General features: G+C 42.5%; 2 protein-coding genes across 3 annotated transcripts in view; both read right to left on the bottom strand.

Moving 5' to 3' along the window:
• The window catches only part of LDHAL6B (lactate dehydrogenase A like 6B), a 29339-nt gene extending 5386 nt beyond the window's left edge, over positions 1-23953 (bottom strand). The window contains exons 1-4 of the mRNA XM_053222043.1: positions 23562-23953; positions 22882-22982; positions 17790-17927; positions 561-2264 (exon numbers count right to left, since the gene is read on the bottom strand). Of these exons, the coding sequence (XP_053078018.1) occupies positions 1058-2203 (1146 nt within the window). The 5' untranslated portion in view covers positions 2204-2264; positions 17790-17927; positions 22882-22982; positions 23562-23953 and the 3' untranslated portion in view covers positions 561-1057. The remainder of the gene's footprint in view (positions 1-560; positions 2265-17789; positions 17928-22881; positions 22983-23561) is intronic.
• Positions 1-24190, bottom strand: part of TMEM242 (transmembrane protein 242) — a 29576-nt gene extending 5386 nt beyond the window's left edge. Inside the window, exons 1-4 of one of the 2 annotated variants that reach the window (XM_015073074.3) lie at positions 23962-24190; positions 22882-22982; positions 17790-17927; positions 13021-13301 (exon numbers count right to left, since the gene is read on the bottom strand). In XM_015073074.3, the coding sequence (XP_014928560.2) occupies positions 13254-13301; positions 17790-17927; positions 22882-22982; positions 23962-24049 (375 nt within the window). In that variant the 5' untranslated portion in view covers positions 24050-24190 and the 3' untranslated portion in view covers positions 13021-13253. Of the gene's footprint in view, positions 1-13020; positions 13302-17789; positions 17928-22881; positions 22983-23961 lie in introns of those variants that run through there. The other variant, XM_015073073.3, reaches the window with a different exon arrangement.
• Positions 24191-27808: the final 3618 nt, after the last annotated feature.

The following is a 27808-nucleotide window of genomic DNA, read 5'->3' as shown; positions in this document are numbered from 1 at the left end:
TCTGAGAAATACAATCCCTGAAGCACTCATTAAAACAGCCAATTTTTATGACAGTGATTAACAACAGGGCACAATACAAAAGCAAAAGCTTTGTTAACGTGAAGTAAACCGAGCGAGAGGGATGCCCTCAGAGCATCTCAGGGCCACTCTGCTGATGAGACCTGGCCTAACAAGAACAACTTGTAACACGCTTCCCGGTTTAATGTGCAAACAGGTCAGGTTCTCAGAGGCAGTTCTAAAATAATTTCAGAGGCTGTATTTTTAGCGGCGACAAAATTTAGGAATGTCTCTCTGACAAATAAATGACAGTAACACTTGCCACCTCTGTCAGGTCTCTTTCTAAAAGCTTTTTTCTATCTTTTTACACTTCATACTTTATATTGCATTAAACGCTTTATAACTGCTACCACCCAGATCACTGCTATTTTCCTATTTTAACCTAATGTTTCTGCTTCACTGCCGTCCATACACGAGCATGTGTGTACATGTGCACCCCCTTCTCCCAACACACAGGCCCTACTCGCAGCTCTCATTTTATAATGCCTTTTTTTAAGGCCCACCGGAAAGGTTGTCACAGGGGCACAAAGGCAGCTGATGGCTCCTTTACAGTACTTCTGTCTGTGTATTTATTTTTACATTGTAGAGAAAGTCACAACTTCTTACAGTATATAAATGAACACAGTAGGTGTAAGCCAGCCAGAATGAAAAAATTAACATGTACTTAATGAAAATTATCATTTCTGTAACACAATAAACACCTATATCCTTTATCCTTTTGGACCAAATAGCAACTCTCTCTCTGTCTATGGCAAGTACTGGCACATCAGTGGTACAAAAAACCTTTGATGCAGTCACTTAGGAATTGTGTGGGGAAAAAAAAAAATCATCCTGACATCTGTATGCTAAGTAAAAAAGCTGGGGAATAAACAGATGAGTCACTGTACTTCCTTTCCTATTTCCAACTTCTAGCAATTTCAAGTTTATTAAAAAATTTGACATATACAACCCCACACCTACTATCTCTTCAATAACTTCTGATAGATAGTTTCAAACAACTTTAAAGCTCAAGCTCCTTCTGAATTTCCCACAGTGTTTCTGCACTCTTCTTCAGACGGGCCTGTTCTTCAGGGGTCAGCGTCACCTTTACAAGGTCTGCAATACCACTCTCTCCCAAGACACATGGAACACTGAGGAATACTTCTTTGTTTATCCCATACAGACCCTTAATTATGGTGGAAACTGGATGCACTCTTCTAAGATTCCTCAAAATGCTTTCTGTTAAATCAGCGACAGATAAGCCAATGGCCCAATTAGTATAACCTTTCATTTTAATAATCTCATAGGCACTGGCAATTACATCTTTGTGGACATTTTTCCACTTCTCGGGATCTTTATCAGTTCCTATATCTGAACTCAAATCCTTCAGAGGGACACCAGCGATGTTCACTCCACTCCACACAGGGACACTGGAATCTCCATGCTCTCCAAGGACCCACCCATGACAGCTTTCAGAGTGAATACCAAGCTTTTGCCCAATCAAGAAACGGAAACGGGCAGTGTCCAGATTACAACCACTTCCAATAACACGGTTTTGGGGAAATCCACTCAATTTCCAGGCCACGTAAGTTAATATATCTACTGGATTGGAAACAACAATCAGTTTGCAGCGAGGGCTATACTGGATAATATTGGAAATCATTAACTTAAAGATGGCCACGTTGCGCTGGACTAAATTAAGCCGTGTTTCTCCTTTTTCCTGGCGTGCACCTGCTGTGATGACCACAAGGTTGGAATTTGCAGTGACAAGGTAATCTTTGCTGGAGGCAATAGTTGGCATTTTCACGAACGGACTGCCATGTTGCAGATCCATGGTCTCACCCTTCAGTTTGTCTTCATCAACATCCACAAGGGCAAGTTCATCGGTCAAGCCCTTTAACAGGATGCTGATAGCACAGGCCATGCCAACCGATCCGGTTCCTATAATGGAGACTTTGTTGTGATGAACGGCCTCCTCGGAGGTGAAATTCTTGATAAGCTCACACTTGATGGTCGCCATCCTGGACACGAGGGTGACGGGCCAGGCGACCGGAAGGCAGATGCCTGCCGGCTGGCGGGGACACAGCGCCCCCCTCGGGCACAGGAAATTCACTCTCGCAGCCTCCACTCTCCGGCCGGCCCGCAGGGCTCCCACAGACCAGTTCATGGGTACTCACTCACGAGGTGGAGGGAGAGAAAGGAAGAAAACTGCAGACAAGCTTTGTGACCTTGACCTGAGGGCACAGAGCAGCAGGTGACCGTTAGACACCTCCTGCACCTGCTACTGCGGTGGCTCGAGGCCTTGGCGGTTGGAAGGCCCCGCCCCCCCCCCCCCCCCCCCCCCCGTCCACTACTGCGACTGCGCGCGGCCGTGGCAGTTGGATGGCACCGCGTCCCCCCCTAACTACTTCGGCTGTGCGTGGCCGCGGCGTCGGAGGGCCCCGCAGCCCACTACTGCAGCTGTGCCAGTGGGCAGGCTCGCGTGGCATCTCAAGGGCCTCCAGAGTGGTACTTTGCATGTCTGCTCAGGCTGGGGTGGTACAAGGGGTTCTCTGGCAAATTAATTCTGTAGATTGTTTTACACACATGAATTCTCTTCCATTTCTAACTTGTATAATGGGCCAACCCAGATCCCCGGGATTACGGATTTTCTATTTTTGCTACAGATGCCAAGTAGAAATAATTCCAGTAGGTATAGATAAAAATAGGGTTAGATTTTTCTGAACTGTATCCCTGACGGAAAGAATAAGGTACGTGTGCTCTGTCTCCAAACGGCCGCCTTCACCATTTTTCTGCGTCTATAGGAGAAGCGGGGCTCCTGTTTTAAGTTGTATCCAATTGGAGAATTTTCTATTTGGAGAGGTTCCACTGCCTTTGTACCAGTCACGCCCATGATCCACAACTGGGGCGGGGGGGGGGGGGGTGGGGGGAGTCACAGCGCTGGCAAAAAGGGGAAGGGGCCGACTGTGAGCTAGTCCAACAGTAGAAACTCAAAGGGAGATGCCTTTACTACTTTCTCATGCCAAAGGAAACCGTGTGATTCACAGTCCTGATTAAAAATTTCTCAGGTAGAAAGGTGGGGATGTAGCCTTCTATTCAAATGAAGATCTATGTTAAAGGTCTTTAAACTGGCAAATTTTGACCAACGCACAGATCAGATTATTGATTAAAGCAGTAAAATAAATATCAGTATCTCTTGCTTTCCACTGCATTTCTCTGGTCAGTCTTCTGAACTTGCTTTGAAGTTTCTAAGGAGATAGCAACTTTACATCTGATGAAATATAAATATATACCCTAATAAACCCAGTAAGCTACGAAAGTCAAATAAAAATAGTGGCACTTTCTCCCCACTTATAAAACAACTCTGACCATGTAATAATTCCTCAAAGTTCTCTCCTTTTAAGAGCAATATGCTCTTGGGGCGCTCAGTCGGTTAAGCGTTCGACTTCGGCTCAGGTCAGAGCCTGGAGCCTGTTTCGGATTCTGTGTCTCCCTCTCTCTCGGCCCCTCCCCCACCCATGCTCTGTCTCTCTCTGTTTCTCAAAAATAAATGTTAAAAAAAAATTAAAAAAAAAAGCAATATGCTCTTCCCTAATAGGGCTCTTGGCACACACAGCCCCCTCCCAGTCAGAAAAAATAGGGCTCTTGGCACACACAGCCCCCTCCCAGTCAGAAAAAAGATTTCGGTTTCAGAACACCAAATCTCCACAAAATGAATATTTTATATTCAGGACTTAGAAATCTATATTCTTTTGTCACCGCAGTGCAGTCCAGGAAGAGAGGAACAATGGGCGAAGCAGTTGGTGAGGGGTGGGAAAGTGTGGCAATTAGTGGGGTTCCTGCAACCCTGTTTCGGTGGGACTCAGCACTCTAGCAGGGACCAGACATACTGTTTAGATGGCACAGGGTCACAAGCTCCATGATACACAAAGTGGTGACAGCATCACAAACATGAGTTCTCTCCACACTGGTAGTCAGTTTTATGGTAACCATTTGCCAAATTAACAACTGCAATTTTAAAAACAATCATCTTTATTTAATGGTGGCTAACATCACAGAGGGATCCTTTTAAAAGACCAACTTTTGAGAGCTGTAGTTTCTTCTATCCCAGGCCGAATAGAAATATTTAAACCTGATGCCTGGTCCCACCTTCTTCCTATAATGAGTCCTTTGACCAGTCAAGTCATTTTCCAAGATAAGTGTTCTTGAGGATGAAATTCAAGCACATAACAACTCTTAGCTAGATGACTTCTTTCTATAGTAATTTTCTTTCTAGAGTTTGAACCTCTTCAGAAATAAAATCTCTGACAGCTGCCTCTTCAGCTTTTCCCCTTAGCCACAACTAAATCAATTTTGAGAAAATAACACTCTCCAAAGTAAAAATACCTCAAACAAAGCAGCTTTTTATTTACAGTAAGTCTTGAGCTAAGAAGGGAAGAACTGAGAAAGACAAAGACATGTACATGACCGCCACAGCAGATTTAGGTCTACTCAAAGAAGTGCAAAGTCAGATACAGCCAGACAACTCCCTAATGACCTGTCTGAGGTGGTTCCTTATTCCTTTCGAATGGAAAACCTAACTCAAATGATCTATTCAAAAGGCAGTATAATATTATTGCTGATGGGAGGAGGATGCTTGATTACATCACCTAGGAAGGAGGAAGCAGGAAATAAAAGATGACCAACAAGTCTCTGGACCACAAATTGTTCCAACTAAGCCATTCTATTCCACCTGTCTGGACTCTCATCCCCAGCTCTCTGGCCCTTTTTCTATCTAGGAGTCTGGTCCAAATATTCCATCCTCTCAGTCTTGTACAATCCACACCCCCACCCCCACCCCCCAGCAGAACTGACTTTTAAAAATCCTACGCCACCAGTGTCTTTTGCACCTTTCTCCATCATAGGATTTCTCACACACAATTAAGTGTAATTACATATGAATCTGTCACTCCAAAGGGATCACCTTTTATTTATAGCATATCACTATCCTCAAGAACACAGCTTGGTAAGCAAATTCAGTAAATATTCATGGTAGAAAAGAAGGAGTAGAGGAGTGCCTGGCTGGCTCAGTCAATAGAGCATACGACTCTTGATCTAAGGTTGTGAGTTCAAACCTACGCTGGACATAGAGATTACTTTGAAAAAATAAAAATCTTGAAAAGAAAAAAAAGAATGAGTATAGAACTGAGTGAAATAAGGCTAAAGGTGAGAGAAACAGAAAGGCATGGCTGGAAAATCCACCTAGTACCAGAGTTCTAAATGAAGGGGTAGGTAAAATGTGTAGATGCCTGTTGGGGGTTTCTTAGCAAGGCTGATGTATAAATTTTAGACAAAGCTATGGATAGGCTAAAAGATTTCTTAACTGTTTCCAAAGCCAAAGCCAATACCTCCCTTTACCAAGTTAGAACACACAAAAAAATAAAAAATAAAAAATAAATAGTAATAATAAAAGAAAGAAATTCTACAGTGCTAGAAACACAGTAAAATAAATATGCAATGGTGGAAAGAATATTTTCATTCTTTAAACAAATATTTTGTTCTTTGGAAAGCTTTTAAAAAGTAACCACTGCATAAAACCCTTGATTTGAAAAAAAAAAAAAAGAAAAAAAGAAGTTGCAATGAAAGAAGTGTTAATTAATATTATAAGCTATAAACTCACCAGCAAGCAAGTAGAGCATTATATAAACACAATTATTTTAAAAGTCTTCTTTGTGATTTAAAAATCATAAAATGCAAATCGTAGTTTTAAAACAAATTAGTGGGCTATGATTCTCTTGCTCATGAACTAAAATCTATACAACTCTGTAATCCTTGTGTGGGGGTGTTTAGAAATACCGGCACCTTATGTAGTTTCCTTTGTCAGCAATACGGGGAATGTTGGGGAGGGACAAAAGCAGGGCCACACAGCTTTGTCTCCTGATAGAACAAAGGTAGACTGTCACTGCAAAACAACATTGGGATCAACTTCCATTTACAGTATTCAAATATCATAACAGGAATTGGCAAATTCATCTAATAAAGAACCCAAATCCCACTTCTGTTCTTTAAAGACATCATCTAGGGTATCTGGGTGCTTCAGTTGGTTGAGAGGCCAACTTTTGATTTCAGCTCAGGTCATGATTCCAGGGTTGTGGGATCAAACCTCATGTTGGGCTCTGCACTGAGGGTGGAGCCTGCTTGAGATAGTCTCTCTCTCTCTCTCTCTCTTTCTGTCCCCTCCCCTGCTCATGCACCCCCATACATACATACATAAAAATAGGGGTGCCTGGGTGGCTCAGTTGATTAAGCATCTGACTTTGGCTCAGGTCATGATCTCATGGTTCATGGGTTTGACCCTTGCCTCAGGCTCTGTGTTGACAGCACGGAGCTTGCTTGGGATTCTCTTCCCACCCACCCCCCCACCCCCCGCCCTTCCCCTGCTCCTGTTCTCTCTTTCTCAAAAATAAAACATTAAAAAAATAAAAATAAAGATAAAGATATCATCTACACACAATCTTTGATGCACTTAAAAGAGCTACATGTATTAATAATTCAAAAGGAAAAAAAGGAAATATTTTAATGTAGGACAAAACATGAAAACAAGGCAATTAAAATTCACTGGTAAGTGTTTAAACATCCCAAATTGTAGCTAAAAACTGACAAAATTTAATTTTATGGCTATAGGCTCTAACTGAATAGGTGTGGTTTTATTAATTCACTCCAAGTATTCTCTGTGATTGGATTCATATAAATAATACCACAGTCCTGGATAACAGTTCTATTCATCAAAAAAAAGATATGAAGAATGTTTGTATATGGAAGTTATCTTCAATTTAGGTACAAACTTAAATTTACCTAATGGTAGAAGTTACCTTTATAATTTCAAAACTGCCCAAATGGATGAACTCCCTGTTGTGAAGTTTAAAGATTAGTTTGCCTCAAGACTCCAATCAGGCAAAGACCAGAGCCAGCACCAGGAACGGTAGGAAGGGCGAGGGGTGCTCAGCGGGGAGATCAGCAGGGACAGGGCTCAGAGGCCAGGAAGAACAGGCCTCTCAGCCTGGCTCGAGCTCTGGGCGTAACAGAGAGAAAGGGCCACTCTCAACCGCAGCACTAGTGCCACGGGCACCAGATCGCCGTGTGGGGCCTGCCAGTGCAGCGCTGGGTGGGGAACCACATCCCTGGCCTCCATCCACTAGCTGCCATCTCCCCCAGTTAGGACAACCAAAAATGTCTCCAGATACTGTCAAATATCTTTCTTCGGCAGGGAGGGGAAGACAAAACTGCCCCCATTAGGAACCAACGGGCGAAAGAAGAAGTGGGGGCCAGATCACGGAGGGGCCACACCATCTCAGGGAACGTGGATTTTATTCTCAAGGGAACAGCGAGCCACTGACATGGCAGAAACTGTGTGCCCGAGGGGGCACCCTCTGTGCTAGGCACTGTTACAGGTGCTGAGAATACAACAGTGAACAAATCAAATGAGGTCTCTATTCTCAAAACTGACATTCTTTTTGTGAGGACAGATGAGACCAGAAAATGGTCAAGAGAACTTCCTTTTGCAATCGTGCTGTGAAGAGAAGAAAACAGGATGCTGTCAGAGACGAACTGAGTGGTGGGAGTAAAGAGGCTACTGTATTTCGGACCAGATGGTCTGGGGAAGCTTCTCTGAGGAGGTGAAATAAATTTGGGCTGAAACTCTAAATGTCATGCCAGAGCGGCGGAGCGCAGACCTGGGGAGGGAGGGTCCAGGCCCGGCTGGAGGAAGGGGCCCAAGGGGAGAGGCTGGTGTGGCGCAGCGCGTGGGGGCGGTGGCCGTGGCGGTTCCGGAGGAGCCGGGAGCAGGGGGCAGGGCGCGACCGCCGACCTCTTCAGTGGGAGCCGCTGCAGGGTTTTTCAGAGGAGTGACGCGATCCGACTTAGACCTTCCGAGTATCCCCAGCTGCCAGCCGCTGCGCGGAGGAGACATTCAGGGGAAGGGAAGAAGAGGCCGGGAAACTTCCAGGGCGCTGGGCAAAAGGCCAGTGGAGGTGGGGCCACGAGAGGAGCCAGGCTGTGTCTCGCAGCACCGCTTACAAGCAGAACTGGCCCACGGATGAGACGAAGGGGATAAAGGGAAATGAGAGAACCCACGATGAGTCTCTGCCGGGGTTTGGCTGGAACAGCCGGGGGGGGAGTGGAGAGGGACTGGCCGAAGTGGGAAAGACAGACGGAGGGGGCATCGGAGGCGCGGGAACCCCGAGTGGTTGAGCCACGGTCGCGGACGTGCCTCTCGGACCCACGACCGACGACGCACAACATGCAGCTGTGAGGCAAATCTGGCAACAGATTGTATGGTTGTTTGAAAATGCCGAGGACGACGTGAGCGGAGCGAGGGACCGAGGACGGAAAGAGAACAGATGGGTCCAAGTGGGAAGCCACTGGATGTTCCCACGTTTCCGGGTCTGCCACGGAGGAGCCGGAACAGGAGACGTGCAAAGATATCTGGCCAGGGAGGTCGAAGGGGTCTCGGAAGCAAAGAGTGTTTTGCGGAGGACAGAATGCTCAGTTGGGTCAAATGTCGCTGAGAGTCAACTAGCGGAATGATAAAGACCTGGGTGTGGCAACAAGGAGGGCACTGGTGACCCTACCCAGCAGTTTCCCTCAGGACTGAGGAGAGAAAGGGGAGGAAGCACAGACGGTGACCATGGCAACTTTCAGAAATCTTTTCCTTCCTTTCCTTCCCTTCTCTTCCTTCTTTCTTTCCTCTTTCCTTCCCTTCCGTCTTTCTTTCCTTCCTCCTTTCATTTTAGAGACAAAGCATGCACCTGAGCAGGGGAGAGGGGCAGAGGGAGACACAGAATCTTAAGTAGGCTCCACACTCAGTGCAGAGCCAAATGCCGGGCTCGATCCCACGACCCTGAGATCAGGACCTGAGCTGAAATCAAGAGCAGGTCGCTCACCTGACTGAGCCACCCAGGCGCCCTGCAAAAGATCTTTTCTATGAAGGGAAGCAGACGAATGGGCTGGTAGCTGGAGAAAGATGAGGAATGTCAGAGAGAGTTTATAGAGGCAGGAGAAACGGGAACATGTCTGTACACGCTGCAGCAGAGGGGAAACCGACAGCTAAGGCTGAGGATAATTCCGGAAGCAAGATCCTCTGGCAGATGGGAGGGGTCAGCCCTTGGTAGCAGCATGGCCACCTTGTCCATGGTGACATGAACAAGGCAGAGTGAGTGGTACAGATGCAGGGAGAAGTTTGGGGAAGATGAAGGCCATGGCCTTCTTGCAAAGTGTGGAGAAAGGACTACTGAGAGGCCAGGCGGGAGGCAGGGTGAATGGAGATTAGTCGTGACCATCTTGAGGCAGGGAGACACCCCGACTACAGTGGCTGTGGGGGTGTGGGAGAAGCAAGGCTTGGTGACTGTTCAGATACAGGGGTGACAAAGAGTGTGGTCGTGAACAGAATCTAGCTTTTCTCTCTGGGCAGCTCTGTGGATGATGGTGCCATTCCCCTGAGTGATGCAGGAGGAGGGGATGGGGTGAGGATGGGGTGAGGGGTGGTGAGTGACCATGCAGGTGGGGACACGTGTGATGCCTGCAGGGCATCCAGTCGAGTGGGTCCACGAGCAAGGAGCTCAGGGGTCGACTCAAGATGCAGACCTGGCAACCTTCTGCACGTGGATGAAGCCACCAGAGTGGATGGAGCCTGCAAAGGAGAAAATTCAAGGGCAAAGCAAGGAACCAGCATCTAATGTGTAAAATAAGGCAGCAGCATTTCAGAAGTAGATGGGATAGTGGGAAACAAAAAGTAAGAGCCAAACTAGGATTGAGAAAAATTACAAAACGAATAAAGAACTATAGAAGCCCAGCATTCGTTCGCACAAGAGGCAAACTGATGTATCAGAGTCATCAAAAAATAGTGAAATTATGTTAAGCACAATTTACATTGTGGAAAGATACACAGCACATTTAAAAAAAGATTTCTTCTTAAAATTGTTAGAAATATTTCAGTCAGAAAAATTACTGGAGAGACCACTTCATTGTCTGATATACCGGTAAATGACTAATAATATATATAAATATACCAACATACACATATAAATTTTTTCACAGAGTCTTAGAGATTTCTAAGTGACCAAGAATAGGTACCTTTCGTAACAAAGGTAGACATATGCTATCAGGTCTTCACTCCACAATGCCTTATTTAGAGAGATCTGCTCACGTGAGTCCAATTTTCTGTGCTCAGTAGAAGAAATAAGGACAAAGAAAAGGAAAACCCAAGTGAAATCAAGGATACTTTTCCTCTGGTGGAGTAAGGCTGGGAACATTCCTGAGGTGATTAAGCCTGATTTGTGTCAGGCTTTGGAAAAAGAAGGCTTTCATGGCAGACCTGATCTTTTCTAGTAATGGTTGCACATTCCTATATTATAAAATGCTTGGGGCCCTGTTTTACTTATAAAAGGAAAACGTGGGTTTTTAGAAGAGGTATATTGGCAATATGCCAAAAAAAGCTGATTTTTTTTTTTTTCTACCCCCTTGGCTTAGGCAAAAAAAAAAAACCAACCCAAAACCAAAAAAAGACACTAGCTGTTATCTCCCATTTTAAACTGAGCAAGTCCCTGTGATTCGGTCTCTCTGTCACCAAATTGCTCCTCCACATTACACTGAGTGCCTCTTACCACCGGATGCCAAGCCCATTAGAGCTGCAATGAATGGGAAATAAGGGTTACAGAGATGTTCTTGTCACCTCAGACCTAGATTTAAGTGATGCACAGTGCCACTTCCAATTAATTTGAAAATGATTCCAGGAATATATTCCTCAATGCTTATGCCATTTGAAGGCCCTGAGCTTGACAGACGGAACTATCTGTGCAAGATCATGATGACTCTGTGTTCTGGGTGTTCTAGTAAGTACTATCAGGAAGTTGACGTGAGGCTGGGTCAGCTGACATTATGGTAATCAGAATAAGGAAGTGAAGTCCGCTTCCTGGGGACAGAAGCTGGTAGCTCTGAAATTAGATTAGGCAAGGACGCAGAAGGGACATATTTCAGTCACTTTTCAGATTTTCCCTGCAGCTTCCTCAGAAGTGGCTACCATTAAACAATTTGCCAAGAGACGGATTTGTTTTTAATCTTTGACCAAACCAATGAGAAGTACAAAGCACAGTCTATTTTCTTCTTAGAGATCTTAGAAGTTAAAAACTTCTAAGCTTTTCCATAGTTTCATTTACATATGCAGTTCTAGCATTCGCAATGTTGCTTCATTTGAAATGAGTAACTTAAAACCGGTGTAGGCATAAAAATATTTAATATAAGATATACCAGATGTTGAAATTAGCAAAAAGTCAAAAGAAAGAGATTTGACTGTAATTAGCAAAAGCCCTTAAAGCTGGTCACAAGGACATTAAGAAATGAGCCTAAATATTAACATAAAAAGTATACTTAGCAGCAGCTACAAAAAAGAGCTGGAGAAAATACATTTTATTAGAATGAATCCAATATTGTCCTAGAGGAAAGAGATAATATTACTTCCCTTAAAGAATCTTTCTTAGAATAGCAAAGTTGAATGCCAATTTTTAGAGAAATATTTAAAATGTGTTTTATTTACATATTTTACTTTTTGTTTTCAAGGAAAAGGAAGCCTGGCTCTTGAGAAAGAACCAACCTATTATCAGCAGATGAGGAAGCAACACTGGGGCTGGAGAGATATGTTAAAACTCCAATCACAGGTTATTTGCATAAAAGCCTTTATAGCGACAGGGACTTCAAAGAGATGCAGTAAAGAAAGAAAGAGATTATTTCCCGTCTATCAGATTGGCAAACATTTCAAAGTAATAGAAGCCACTAATGGCAAGGGTGCTAGGAAACCTGTATGCATTGTCAGTATCTTCTAAATGTATAAACTGAGCACTTAGCAATAGATATCAAAAACATTTTAAAAATGCACTTGGATTTAACAACAACATCATCTGTGTTTAGGACAAATTTCCTGACCAAGAAAAGTACAAAAAGATGCATGCCTGCAGAGGTTCACTATGGTGTTTGAATAGTGAAAAATTACAATCTAAATGCTATTGGCAGGAGACTGATTAAGTAATTATAATACAATGGAGCACCATGTAGCCGTTAAAAATGATGGAGATTTATAGACTCTACTGTGCAAAGATGTTCTTGTGGCTATTCAGTGAAAAAGGTTCCAGAATAGTACAGTAAAACAACATTTATATATAATTATATGAATATGTTTATAGAAAGTCTGAAGGGATGTTTTTATTTTAGTAAGTGATTACAACTCAGTGAGATTTCTGGTGAGTTTTGTTTCCTCTTTTGTACTTTTCTACACTTTTTTTTTTTACAATGAGTACATAATTTTACAAAAAAACAAAGCCGTCTTTAAGATAGGTCCTAAACATGTTTTTCTTTAAGCAATATAAGGATGCCTGGGTGGCTCAGTCGATTAAGTGACTTCGGGTCAGGTCATGATGTCATGGTTCATGAGTCCAAGCCCTGCATCAGGCTCTGTGCTGACAGTTCAGAGCCTGAAGCCTGCTTCTGATTCTGTGTCTCCCTCTCTCTCTGCCCCTCCCCCGCTTGCATTCTGTTTCTGTCTCTGAAAAATAAATAAATACTAAAAAATTTTTTAAATAAGTAATATATGTAAGGGGTGCTCAGGTGGCCCAGTCAGTTAAGCGTCTGACTTCAGCTCAGGTCATGATCTCGCAGTTCGTGAGTTCGAGCCCTGTGCCAGGCTCTGCGCTGATGAAGATGCAGAGTCTGCTTGGGATTCTCTCTCTTTCCCTTGTTCTCTGCCCCTCCCCCACTTGAGCTCACATACTCTCTCTCTCTCTCTCTCTCTCTCAAAACAAATAAATAAACTTAAAAAAATAAGCAATATATGTAAATAAAAACAGTATCCCATGGTAAAAAAAAAACAAACAAAACTAAAAGTTCCCTTTATTTACAAGTAAATTTTTAAATTTAAATTTCTGGACAATTTAAAGTATTTCACAATAACTAAAAATGTTTTCATTCATGGCTTTATTACTGTTGAGGTTTTAGCTCCTCTGAGGGCAACAAGTGTAAATTATCTGTAAATTCTAACTACACCAGGTATCATGAATATAGTAAATACAAGGCACAGTAAATGTTAGCAACGGTGATTCTGATCGGCACTCTAAGACAACTTCACCTCCAACAAATGTTGAACACGAGTCCATAGGCATAAAAAAAAGGCCTAACACTCTCGGTCATATCAATTAGGAATTATTTATGCATCCAACATTTTTCCTTCCTTCCTTTTCCTTCTAAGGGGAGAAAAAAAAGGCAAAATGTCTAACCATAAGTATGCTCAACCTTTTCAGAAATCCTTTCAAGTATCGATACTTACTATAATAAGAAAAGGTAGAAAAGTTAAGTCTTTGTGCTTAAGTTAACATGTAAATAACTGTAAATGGCATGGTTTTTTCTTTTGATAACTGGGAATTACTATTTGGTATCCCTAGAGATCCTTATTTACTCACTGACAAACTTTTATTTCAACTATTCTCTAAACCTAAAATATCTGCCCCTAATAAAAACAATCTAATCAGACCTCCACGGTGTGAACTTGGCCTGAACACGGCAGTCTCCCAGGATCGTTTGCGTAGCTGCATCAGGGGACCACAAACCCATGGTAAATGCTCATTCTTTTCACAATTAAGTTACTGTGATAAAATTAATGCTGCCTCAGTCATAATCAGATGATAAAATACTGTAATTTAAAGTAATTGATGAATTCATACTGAGCAATCGGGCCTTGCTTGCTGGCCCACAACACTGCTCAGCAGGCTGGAACTGGTGAGCTGAATCCCAGGCAGAAGGTGAACTGGTTCCTCCACGAAGGCAGGGAGGGTCCCCTCTTACATCCTGGGCACACTTACCCTGCTTCAGTACGCTGACAACAAGATAGGCTCCACTAGCTCTCCTTTATTTGAATCTCTAATTAAATGATACACCATCGTGCAAAATACAAATTCATATCCGATGTTTTGTACATGTTCTATGTGAAATGAAATTCCATAAAAATTATGAATACACAAAGAGTAAATCCAAAATACTTCTAAGAAACTGAAGACCTTAGCTTCGAGCATTTCAACGTGTTCTCTTTTAGGCCAGCAGATGTAGCTGTGAATTAAAACAGGGAATGTAAACTGCTCTCCTTCAGCCATTAGATGGCACCCTTTTTTTTTTTTTTTAAACTGGGTTTATATTGGCAATTTAATACAGTCCAGGGTAGCTACCAACAATTATTTGACACTGGAATTGATTTTGATTTACCTGAATTTATCTAAAATGGTCATATCAACTATTGAGTACACACACTTGGGCCATTTCTGTTCAGCATTTTCTGAGATTGTTTTTAGTCAGAGAAAGATGACATTTCCAAATGTGAGGCAGTAAATAGTGATAAAAGTTCCACACTGGACTCAGGGCAACCTCACAATTATCATCAAAACTCTCTAGATGCAGAACTGAAATATACCATATTGCTTTCCACAAGCTTCAGAGTGGGTCATATAATAAGAATTTGCTTAGAGAGTCTTAAAAACTAAGTCTTCCATAATAACGGTCTACTGGGGAGTCCTGTCTTGGCACAGTGCCTGGATCAGGGTAGGCCCACAAATGTCTTTTGAATGAACAAATTAACAAACACTACTGCTATTAAAAGGTGTGCTCTTGAAAAGCTGTCAGTGAATCATTTTTCTGGGAGACTTCTCAGATGTGGAGATCAAACTGATATTCCTAATGAACTACAGGTAGGGAAAGAGTAGATTTATATTCCCACTTTTTAGTTAAAGACATGAATATATAGAAAGATTCCAAGTATCATTGTATTCAGTAGTGCCAATCAGAAAATAATTTTTCTTGCTCAACTATTTTATCTAGGCAATAATCCTCCTATTGGTGCTATAAAACAAAGAAGCTCACATTCTAGAAGCTAGAATAGCACCATAAAGCCCATAAAGCCCAAGTTCTTGAGCATTTAACTTAACTTAAATAACTTAGTTTTGTTGGTCTATGGAAATTTGGATTGATTTATTATGACTCTTCTAATTTAAAGACTATTCATATTTTCAAGTATCTTAAAACTTTATTACTCAGTTTATGACCTACATTACTAAGTTCTGGAAACATCACCAATCATTTCCATGAAGTCAATATAAAGTGCTAACAGACCATCATTTTTATAGAAACTAAAAGCTTAATTAAGTATTTCATGCCCCCAAGTAGATTTCATACATAGTTGAAGGGGTTTTGTGAACTCCTAGGCAGCTGTGCTTCATTTTTAGCATAAATTAATAAAAATAAAATCTAGCACTATTGTTTCAAAAGGGTTCTATTGTGAAAATACACATTTAAGAAACACAGAAAAGTAAAATAAAAATTCACCCCCACACCTATATTTCACCCACATTATTTCTTTTTAAAAAAATGTTTGTAATGTATATTTATTTTTGAGGGAGTGCAAGTTGAGAGGCAGAGAGAGATGGGGACAGGGGATGTGAAGCAGGCTCTGCACTGTCTTGGCAGACCCTGATGCGAAGCTCGAACTCACGAATAGCGAGGTCATGACCTGAGCCAAAGTCAGAGGCTTAAGGGACCAAGCCACCCAGGCACCCCAAAAACTTCAAATTTCTGCCAGACGTATTTTCTCCCAGTTTTTTCCACTTGTTTTCAATAATTGCTCTCATATTATATATACATATGAATACTGCTTTACCATTATATCCTAAAGACTTTTCTACTGAAGATGAAGGCTAAAAGGAGGTCTTCCTTTTTATGAGAAAATGGCCGGTCCTATACCAGACTGATGTTAATTACAATGTTGGGAGATGAGACCCGCAGTGAAGATACCCAGTAAAACCTGTCAAGTTACTAAGAATGTGTGGGTGTGGATCACATCATAATCAAAACCAAATTAACCACCTCCTTCCCCTCATCCCGGCCCCTTCCACCTACTCCTTGATTTCCTATCTTAGCTAAGGGAGGTAACATTGGGGGGGAAAAAATCTAGGTTTTAAAGACTATCAGACTTGGATCCAAATCTTGACTCTGTCAATTATAAGCTGTGTGATCTTGGAAAAATGACTTAACCTCTCTGAGTCCCAATTTCCTCATTTATAAAATGGGGGATATTAATACCTGCTTCATAATTATTGTGAAGATTAAGTAATCTGCTAGGTCTAAAATGTCTGGACCAACATCTGCAATGGAAGAAGAGATTTTACATTGGTCAAAAGCAAAATTGAGGACACAACAAAAAACATCAAAAATCTTCAATCATGGGGAGGTTGGTGGGGGCTAAATGGGTGATGGGCACTAAGGAGGGCACTCGTTCTGATGAGCACTGGGTGTTACATGTAAGTGATGAATCGCTAAATTCCACTCCTGAAACCAATAGTACACTATATGTTAACTAACTTGAATTTAAATTAAATCTTAGAAAAAAAAATCTTCAGTTACGGCTCTTCTAACTTTTCCAAGTAAACCTGACTTTATTGTCATAAACAGTTACTAGCCAGCAAAGTGACTTTAAAAATAAGTGTCAGACTAGGAGAAAAGCAACATCTATTTGTCAGAATACTCTGAGTGAAAAGTACAATAATGCTGATGTTTAGTTATGATTAAACCAAATGTGAAAAATATAGTAATGTTTTTAATAATAATAATACCTATCATTCCCCCTCCCTTGCAATTTCCCCCTCTACTGAATCACTCCCATCAGCATGCACACATGCTGTTAATTCTCCCAACTTAAAAAACAAACAAACAAACAAAAACCCTCTCTTGATCTCAGGCCTCTTCTAGCTATGACCCCATTTCTTTCTTTCTCTTTATGGCAGAACTCAAGATGTGCTTATATGTACTGCCTCCGATCTCTCTCTTCCATTCTTTTTTGTACCACCCCACTGAAGTTTTACCCACCAAGGACTGCCACACTGCTCACGTGGCAAACTAACAGTCTCATCTCACATGACTTATCCCCAGTGTACACCTTCTTCACCCGTGTCCAAGTCACCATTCTCCCGGTTCTCCCCGGTTTTGCTCTTTGGTAGAGAGGTCTCCTTTGCTAATTTCCTCCATATTCCCTAGCGTCTACACCTTGGGAGTGCCCAAGAGCTCCTTCCTCCGACCTCTTTTCTCCCTGCGTTCACTGCCTTGGTGAACTCACCTGGTCTCCTGCCTTTAAATACTACCTTTAAATATCGAAGAGTCTCAAGTTTACATCTTCACCTCGTACCTCTCCTCTGTGTTCGAAACTTCTACATCTAACTGCTTGCTTGACTCTCCACTTAGCCATCTAATAGGCACGTCAAACTCACAGGCCGCGGACTGAGCTCCTGACATTATCCCCGAGCACCTGCTCCTCTCACACTGGTCCCCGTCCATCTTCCAGCTGCTCAGGCCAAAAGCCTTGGAGCTCCTTGAAGTCATTTTTTTCCCTCACCGCTCACATCCGATGTATAACAAATCCTTGCTGACTCTACTTTCAAAATATACCTAGAACCTCTTTTCGTCAACCCCACCGCTGCCACCCATTCCAAACCACCATCGATTCTCACCTGTCACAAAGAGCCTGGTCCACAGAACTTCCTACCAGTAGTTTAAAAAAAAAGCCAATCATTCCTAATATATAGCTTTTTAGCTTGGGGTATAGGTTACACACACAGTTCTTGAAAATTAGGCAGATTTAGACCACAGAAAGTAGAATAAACATTCCAGATATCAATTATAGGATTGCAGTTACTTACACTGTGTACTCCTAAAGCTTTCCAGACTGCGAAGCTGATCACACCAACACCACACCACGCATAAAGTGAGCCCCAACCCAAGGCTCGCAAGGCAAGGATAGACCCGCTCTCCGGTAAGGCAGCCGTGGCCATACTTCCCTGCGATGAAGACAGAAAGGAAAAAATCACCAGTTCAGAAAGAGTAATTATTTGGGGAGTGTTTGAAATTCTTGACACTCTGAATTCTATCATAATATTGGGAAGCCGGACCAACCCAAGTTCAAATACCAGCTTTGCTACTTAATAACTGCAGGACTTAGGTCACAACTTCTCTGACAGATATTTGAATATGCAAGGAATTACCAGGAGCTTTGCTAGATACTGAAGAGAAAAAAGTAAATAGAGTAACTTCTTTCTGATTAAAGATTTCAATCAATGGGGCGGAGGACACAGACTCATAAAATTATGATCTAAATGTAATGTGCAACAGTAGAACTATACGTGGTCCCTGAGGAGGGCACCTAGTCTATTGCTGCAGTTAGAGGAAGTTTTAAGGAGGGGTTCCTGAAAGAGGTGAGCTAAATCTAAATCATTGCAAAGACTTTTAAATATATATGCAAAATACGGGCACACGGTAGAAATTCAGATTATGGCAGCTATTAATGAGAAATGAGAAAATAAACAATGACTCTCTTCTTGGGTTTCAAGGTATAATATTAAGGTAAAAATCTATAATCATAATAATAGAACAACTTTCAGACTATCAGCATACAAATGTGACTAGAGATGAGTAAGAATGCAACACACCTTCAAAAGGGAATAACCACCCCATCACTGAAGGCACTGATTGCTGGGTTTTTCCCCCCAAAACTTCTTTGCTATTTTTACTATAATTCTTCCAGAAAAATCCTATAACATTCTGTCAAGATTCCTCCAAGTCCATTAGAATGTCATCAAACTGATTGGCTAATGTGATGAGATAGAAAATTTACGTTGTCTTCTTCTAGAAATGTATTTCCATTTACTCCAGACTTTCTTTTTTTTAATAATTTTCTTTATATTGTTCAACCTGTTGAATAAAGGATTTTAGCACAGGTGTTGTGACTGTGAATGTTACTGGTAGCACATAGAAACGCTTGGTGTATCTGGATCTCCATGCCTTGACCCAGTAGATACTCAATATTTGCTGACTTACCACTTTTTTGTAGATATGAGACCCAACCAGATTTTTCAAGAGATTTTTCTTTAGCCATTTTCTATGATAAAACAACTCTCTTATCCCTTTTCTCACGACACTATAGTTTCAGAGCGTTTTTCTGGATACTACACAGCTCATATAAATTCACTAACTTCTAATTGGCCTGAATTTTCATCCAGAAGCAGCACCATTAACCAAATATTATTAAATCAAGGTCAATTTAGGTGCCTAAATTTTATTTTAGAAAACTTAAAAGTTCCTTATTTCCCTGGGAAGGACGGAAATTATATATGTATTACATATGTACATGTATTTTTTTTTTAAGCCACCTTAGCTTATACCTTTCTCTGTTGGTTCAACAAAGGACAAAGAAAAATGCTCACTCATCACTTACTATTGCCTTTCAACTCCAAGTTTTCTAGCATGGGACTCAGCTAAGACAATGAAATTAAGACTTTAAAGAAATGATGATCATCCTCCTGAAATAAAAGCAGTGTAGGCAGTCCCCAACTAAAAGCTGATCATTTTCAAGTTCTGAGTTGCAATCTGAATCTGTATTATAAATAATAGCTAGATTCCGGGCAGAAGATTATTTAAATAAAAAGTGGCTACAAATAATTTCTTCTCCAAAAATAGTCAAAGATGGAGACATCGCCATGGTGAGCAAGCTGTTTAATCCATGTGTGCCACAGTTTAATGGGGACAATACAGTAACAGTACCTCACAGGGTTGAGATGGGGGTTAAGTGAACCCAACCCTTACAGTAGCAGCTAGCACATGGCAAGCATCAAATGTTAGGTATCATTATCACTATCAATGCCAGAGAAAACTGCCACGCAGGGACTCTGAAGTACACTGCCTGAGTGGTATCCTTAAATGTGTGCTTGCTCAGTGTAAATGTTATTAACTGCTTCAGAACCTCTGAGCTCCTTTACAAACCTTTACCTCTCAGAGTCTGGATCAATGTAATACTCTAATTCAAATGCTTCCCCAGAGGGGAGGTGGAGCTGTACACAACATATTTAACATCAAGGCCAGTGGTTCTCAAACTTTCTGGTTTCAGGATCCATTTACGCTTGGATCCCAAAGATTTCTGATTATGTGGACTATATCTATTAATATTTAATATATTAGGAATTAAAACTAAGAAATTCTTAAGTTTTATATATTACTTCATTTAAAAATAAAGCCAATATGGATTAATGTAAACCTATTTAATATAAACAACTATCTTACAAAAGAATTTAGTGCAAGGAGGTAATGTTTTACATTTTTCTTAAGCTTTTAGAAATCTGGCTTAATAAGACAGATGAATTTTCATAAATGCTTCTGTATTCAATCTGTTGCAATATGTTTTTCAAGTATCTGAATAAAATCCAGCCTTACAGAGGTATGTGGTTAGAAAAGGGACAAGTATTTTTTTTTTTTATGTTTGTTTGTTTTGAGCAGGGGAGGGGCAGATAGAGAGGGAGAGAGGGAGAGAGGGAGAGAGGGAGGGAGGGAGGGAGGGAGAGAGGGAGAGGGAGAGAGAGAGGGAGAGGGAGAGGGAGAGAGAGAGGGAGAGGGGGAGGGGGAGAGGGGGAGAGGGAGGGAGAGAGAGAGAGAGAGAGAGAGAGAGAGAGAGAGAGAGAGAATCCCAAGCAGGCTGCAGGCTGTCAGCTCAGAGCCTGACGCAGGGCTTGATCTCAGGAACTGTGAGATCATGACCTAAGCTGAGATCAAGACTCTGAGGCTTAACCGACTGAGCCACCCAGGTGCCCCAGGGACGAGTATTTTAATAGCCTTTCTTTTCTGATGCTACACCCAAACTTCACAGATAGTTGCACTTTGGAATCTGAAGTCACGCTGATGAATTTTTCTACTTTGCTACATTAAAATCCATTAGTCTATTCTGTACTTCAAATGGGCCTTTCATCCATGCATTATGATCGTTCAGAAAATACTGATTAACCAAGTTATGCAGATCTCCCCAATGTTGACACCTCTTATTAAATATTTAAAATTTCACATCATTAATATTACCACCAATCTCACCAGAAAAGCCTTTAAGTATTGAGCACCTATCAAGATCAGAATGGCAGATACAAGTTTCCTAAAATCTACTTTTTACTTGCAAGCTCAAAGTTTACCACTGGCAACAAACACCAACAGTGCTTGCCTGAAGAGACACAGGCTCGTTTTGTTCATTTTGAAGGAAATGTCTGCCAAATACCCACTTCTGAGTAACTATAGTGTGTCAGTTGCTCTTTCAAACGAAAATGATATTACATGGGAAAAAAAAGCACCTAGTTCAGCATGCAACTTAATCACACAATTGCTTTTCCTGAAGAAACACATCTTTCTTTGGTGCTTTCCGCCTACCGCCCATTCCTTCACATGGAATATTACAGAGGTACATTCAAGGGTTAAGATTTAATAAAATTAATAATTTTACTGCTTTAACAAGGGCAGTCTTATGCAATTATGGTTTTTTTTTTTTAAACTACAGGTGCATGGTAATGAAAGACACAGTGACTGCTAGTAGTTTGGAGCCACTGCCTTGATTACACCTAGGCACCAGCAGCTTTACCCCCGACTGCTTCCATACCATTAGTACAAATTGTCTGAGTGTTATTATGAAAACAGTTTTGATGTTACAGATCTCCCAAAGAGTTTCTATGGACCGCAGCTTGAAGTGGAAAGAGAACTCGACTGGTTTATGATTTTCACGTAACACTGCTCTTCAAGTTGTAATTATACAGTTAACTGTGTAAATACTTGTTTAATATCCGTCTCCTGCACCAGATGCTAGCTTCCTGAAGGGAAGATATTTTGCTCATCTCTGTATCTCCGGCTCCTAGCAAGCACAATGCCTGACACATAAAAGATCCCCAAGTTAACACTTGTTGAAGCAATAAAGTAATGGATAAATACACCATATGGGATGGAGAGGGCAGAGACAGGACAACACATGCCAACAAATAACAACTCAACGTAAAGAAAAATCCTCACCAACTGGGGAAATGAGGTAGATATGTCCACATGAGTGATCACTCAATCTTGCTCATGGAGTAAGAATTTTCTGCCATAAGTAGGTTATGGTCATTCAACCAAAACTTATTGAGCACCTGTGTGTCAGGTGCTCCCCTTTTCTGGGGAGCAGGGCTGCCGCAGTGCACACGCATGTGTGGTCTCTGGGTTCAAGCAGCTGACCTATGTTTTTCATTGATGACAAGACGCACTTTACTTCAACAATTTAACATTTTTGAAACAGAAATGCCTCTGGTGCCTGGCTGGCTTGGTCAGTAGAACATGTGAGTCTTGATCTTAGGGTCATGAGTTCAAGCCCCACGTTGGGTGTAAAGTTTACTTTAAAAAATAAAACGAAATGCCTCTGGCGATCAGTATTATGTCAAGAGTTAATAATGGCATTACTTTTTTTTTTTTCTTAGTGGCACATAAAATACTGGAGCCTCTAACAACTCATAGGGAATTACCCAGATTTAGTCTCGTTCTGCTAAAATTTAAGAAAGCACATAATTAAATACATCTTTTTAAATGGAAACAGGGGTGCCTGGGTGGCTCAGTTGGTTAAGCCTTGGACTTCGGTTCAGGTCATGATCTCCTGATTTGTGAGTGTGAGCCCCACACCAGGCTCTGTGCTGACAGCTCGGAGCCTGGAGTTGGCTTCAGATTCTGTGTCTCCCTCTCTCTCTGCCCCTCCCCTGCTTGCTCTTGCTCTCTCAAAAATAAACATGAAAAAAACTTTAATGAAAATAAAGACGATTAATTTGTACACTTCTTGAATCTATAGGTGGACACAGGTTTACTTCTTAAAACAATATGAAAGGCCACCAACATTTTTTTCACTTTCCCTGTGCTACCAGCTATCTGTAAGCAGTAACACTGCTATTAATGGATTTCCTTGTCACAAACCTTATTGAACCATTCAGGGCTTTTCTTTTTAGCCAATGATAATGTTGTAACAAATCCGGCTACCATTCCTGCTGCAGCAACAGTACCAAGGAAAACTCCACCTGCCAAGAGTTTTGGGGGTAGGGCATGGAGGGTGAGAGGGATTAAAGGGAGGAAAAAGAAAAAAACACCTTAAGTTAAGAGGACATACACAAATAAGTTTCAGACTTTTTTTTTTTTTTTTAAGAGAGAGATTATGAACAGGCTCTGTGCTCAGTGTACCCAAGGAGGGGCTGGATCTCACTACCCTGGGATCATGACCTAAGCTGAAACCAAAAGTTGGTGGCTTAACCCACTGAGCCACCCAGGCACTCCTTTAAATTACATTTTAGGCGCTCCTTTAAATTACATTTTAGAGGTGCCTGGGTGACTCAGTGGGTTTAGCCTGGGATCTGATTTTGGCTCAGGTCATGATCCCAAGGTCCTGGGATTGGGACCCACAATAGGCTCTGAATTAAGCCTGGAGCCTGCTTAAGATTCTCTCTCTCTTTCTGCCACTGTCCCCCGCTGGTGCACTCTCTCTTTAAAATTATTATAATAATTTTAAAAGCTATAAAAAATTACATTTTAAGTCCCTTCTGAAATTTGAGAAACGCTAACTAGGCAGCTCTTGCCAAACATAAACAATAGCAATGTGAAACCTCTGGTGCTTGCGGTCATCCTGAGGTATCCGTTTCCAAGTGGTGAGAATCGTCGCAGGGTCCCTTACCCTCTTCACCCGGATGGTGCCATGAAGTTTTTCTCCGGGGGGGGGGGGGGGGGGACGAGATAGTGGGAGTTCGAAAGGGGACGGCACGAGAGAAGCTGCAGAGTGATGGGGGAAATGCAGCACACACGACATCTCGAGGGACCAGCCCCAAGCCCAGGGGAGATTCCAATGGGCACGACCCCTGATCCCCGTCCCCAACGGCTAAACTCAGCGGCAGCCCAAGGGAAGGTCTCCCAGGGCCGGGTGTGTGTGTGTGTGTGGAAATGGAGGCTTCGGCGCAGGCCCAGGGTGAGCTCGCCCGGGCACCAGCACCTCACCACACCACACCACACCTTTAATCAGGAAAAGCCGATCGTCTGTAGATTCCGGAGCCTCCAGACGAGAGGACGGCTGCCCAGCCCCAGCACCCGCCGCCTCCATGTTTCTAAGCCTCCGCAATTGCGTCCGACACCAACTGAGTCCGGGTGGAAGCGAGAGTGAGGAGGAGGACAAAGGTTCCGCTACCTCCTCTCCCTGTGCGTTCTGAATACTGGTCCGGGGAATGGCGGCTCACCCCAAACCCTCTCTCTTCCCCCGCCGACGGGCGAGGACAACAAGGTGGCTGCCAGTGGTGACCCCACCCCAGCCCCGAGGGTGGTGTCCTCCCAGGCCGACTCCAGGTTGGATCATTTGCCTGCTCCAAAGTGATGATCGCTGCACTTGAATACGGTCTTTTTCAAACAGTGCTCGGCCCTGACTCTAGGAGGCAGTGAGCGGTCGCGCATTGAGCCAGGAGCCCAGTCCCAGCCAGAGCAGGAGCCCAGTCCCAGCCAGGTTTGAGATCCTGGAGCTCAGTTTCCTGAGCAGCCTTACATTATGTCCAGGGATTTACCCAGCCCTAATGTTTCACGATTCTAGAAAGCAGGTCTCCCGTCTTTTCTCTGTACTTTTCTGGGAAATTTCGTAACAGTCTTCACTTTAAGTGTAAGTGACAGGTTTTATCCCTGGAAGAGAGGCCGTCTCACAGGTCCGCTGCGATAGATCTCCTTCCCGGGTAGTTTGATTGATGGCCCTACCAAGAGGAGTGGATGGCTATCGGGCTGAACTGCAGCGAGTGATACAACTGAGCGAGAACAGCTGAGGACAACCCTGAGGGGTTGCTAACACGGACTGCAAGGCTGCACTAGAGTCCTTCTCGCGGGGGAAACGCTGGTGCAGGCGACCCCCAGACGCGCCTAGTCTTCACAGTCTGGGAGGCTGGTGTGCCCACGGGGGTGGATTCTGTAAATGGTCCCTGAGAGGAAGAGGCTGGAAGTCATAAACAATCTTCTAAGCCTCTCAAACACAGACACATGACATCATCTTTCAAAATGAGACAATCTGTCCTTTGTTCAATGTGAACACACACAAAAGCCATGAACTTCTTGAGGATGAGGATGGAGATTTTTATTCATTTTTATATTCTCTGGCTCTCAACCTATTATCTGGTCACACATAATAAATTTTGGGTGAATGAATAAATGAATGCATTAGTTAATTGCAATTAGTAGCTCAACCCTGGGCTCAGGTCCTCAATACCTGCTCTGCCGTGCGAACTTGGCTGAGTTATTGAGGCTCTCTGCCTCAGTTTCCTCATATGTAAAACCAAGAAACTGATAGTAGCTGCCTCACGGGTTGCTGTGAGAAGTAAAGGAAGCAACATAAAGAAGTTAGCATAGTGTCGGGCACAGATACTCAGTACGTGTTAGCTTTAGTTATGATACCTTTTAATTTCCAGTAACTGTTTTTGCAGCATCGCCTATGGAAAATGTTAAGTTATAGATGCCCAGGGCCCACCACTGAAGATGATTGCTCTGAAGGTCCAGGCAGGGCAGTGTAAAAGCTCCACAGGGAGTTCAGATGATCAGTCAGGTTGAGGACTATTCTGTTTCTGGCTGAAACCACACAAAATTTATCTAAACTGTGTGTGCCTTGGAAGCAAAATGCCAGAGTCTGAAAGGACCCTTTAAACTGGTAAATGCTGTACTAACTCGTTGAAGTTCTTTAGGACCCATTCTTTCTCCTTTCTCTTGTACAAAATGGTGATCATAGCAGCTAACATGTTTTTTGTTTTTTGTTTTTAGTGCTTTCTGTATGTCTGGCATGGTGCTAAGTGCTTCAAATATGTTATCTCATTTAATTTTCTTTATAAACTCAGAGAAACTAACTAACTTGCTCGACTCCCACAGCTGCTAAGAAGCAGAGCCAGGATATAAAAGAAGATCTGCTTCCAAAAGCAACAAAAGCAAAAGGAAATAAGGGCTACAACAGGCCGGAAGCCTCTGCACAGCAAAGGAAACAAAATGAAAAGGCAATCTACTGAATGGGAATAAACATTTGCAAATCATATACCCAATAAGGGGCTAACATCCAATATATATAAGGAAATCATACAAACACATTCACACAAAACCACCCCAAAAGCCATAAAAATTATACATGGGCAGAGGATCTGAATAGACATTTTCCCAAAGAAGACGTATAGATAGCTAACAGACATGTGAAAAGATGCTCTATGTCATTAGTCATCAGGAAAATACAAATCAAAACCACAGTGAGATATCACCTTGCACTTGTTAGAATGGCTATTATCAAAAAGACAAGAGATAACAAATGTCGGTGAGGATGTGGAGAAAAGAGAACCCTTGCACACTGTTGGTGGGAATGTAAATTGGTGCAGCCACTATGGAAAACAGTACAGATGCTCCTCAAAAAATTAAAAATAGAGCTACCATATGCTCCAGCAATTCCACTCTGGCTATTTATCTGAAGAAAATGAAAATACTGTCTTGAAAAGCTACACCCTGATGTCTGTTGGAGCATTATTTACAAGAGCCAAGACGTGGAAACAATCTAAATGCAGACCAGTCGATGAATGGATAAAGAAATTGTGGTATGCATGTATAATAATATTATTCGGCCACAAAATGAATGAAACCTTACCATTTGTGACGTGGATGGACCTCAAGGGCATTATGTGAAGTGAAAGAAGTCAGACAAAGAGAGACAGATACCGTATGATCTCTCCTATATGTGGAATCTAAAAGAAGAAACAAAAATTAGCTCATAGATACAAAGCACAGATTGGTGGTTGTCAGAGGCAGGGAGGGGGTGGAAGGTAGGAGAAATGGGTGAAGGGGGTCAAAAAGAAAAAGAAAAAGGAATACATAGAAGAAGTTCTACTCAAATCCTTATCCTGTGCCCCGTGGTCCTCAAGCTCGAACTTGATAAGTGCAATCCCCTGGAAGGGCTTCTCTCCCAGAGTTTTGACTCAGTGGTCTGGGTGGGCCTGAGAACTTTTAGGTCTAAGAAGTTTCCAGGCGAGGCTGATGCGGCTGGTTCCACTTACAGAAGCCCTTCTCCCTGCTTTACTCTCCCAGGTTGTACCTCTTGAAGCTACACCATCTACTTTAACACCTGGAGTTCTCTTCTCCCAAAACTGTTCAGAGAGAAACCGTGCAGGCTCCCTCACTCCCCCTGTCTTTGCTGTCTTTCTCCTCCCCCCAGCAAAACCGCAGAATTTTTTTGTATTTTAAGGGTTAAATTGCTCTCTACTGTAAGGAGCAGAAAAGAGACTTTTAAATGTAGGGATGACACAGCATCCTGTGCTCTAGAGCTCGTCTCCATTTTGAGGCAATAAATACAAACTCTGCTGGACCCCTGTCTGCTTTCATTCCAGGAGGTGAACACCCACCTTCATTCTAACTCCCAAAGGTAAAGGACAGCTTCCTCCTTCCTACGTGTAAGCTCAGTTTCCCAGGACACAGAGGGCGACAAGGCAATCAAAGCAAACCAACAGGTAGTCCTTGCCTTAGGTGAACAATTGGCACTTTGAGGATCCTCGTCAGATACACACCTTGGAGAGACCAAGAACTCCTTGGACAAGGTGGGCTTGTTGTGTGAGGAGCTTACAATCCCACTCCCCACTGTTCCTAGGCTCCTGCCATTTGCTCCATTCCAGATTCTGGAAGATAGTGAGTCCAAGGCCTGGGAAACCTGCATGAAGCAAGGATAGGGAGTCCTTGGCCTTGAGATTAGAATCACATTCCAGGTATCCCAAATTAGGATGCTTAAGTAAAATGCATTTTAATTTTTTTTAATGTTTTTATTTATTTTTGAGAGACGGAGAGTGAGCAGGGGAGGGGCAGAAAGAGAGAGAAG

This window comes from Acinonyx jubatus, chromosome B2, assembly GCF_027475565.1.
Source record: "Acinonyx jubatus isolate Ajub_Pintada_27869175 chromosome B2, VMU_Ajub_asm_v1.0, whole genome shotgun sequence".
Classification (NCBI taxonomy): Eukaryota; Metazoa; Chordata; class Mammalia; order Carnivora; family Felidae; genus Acinonyx; species Acinonyx jubatus.
This window is presented reverse-complemented; position numbering and strand designations above follow the sequence as displayed.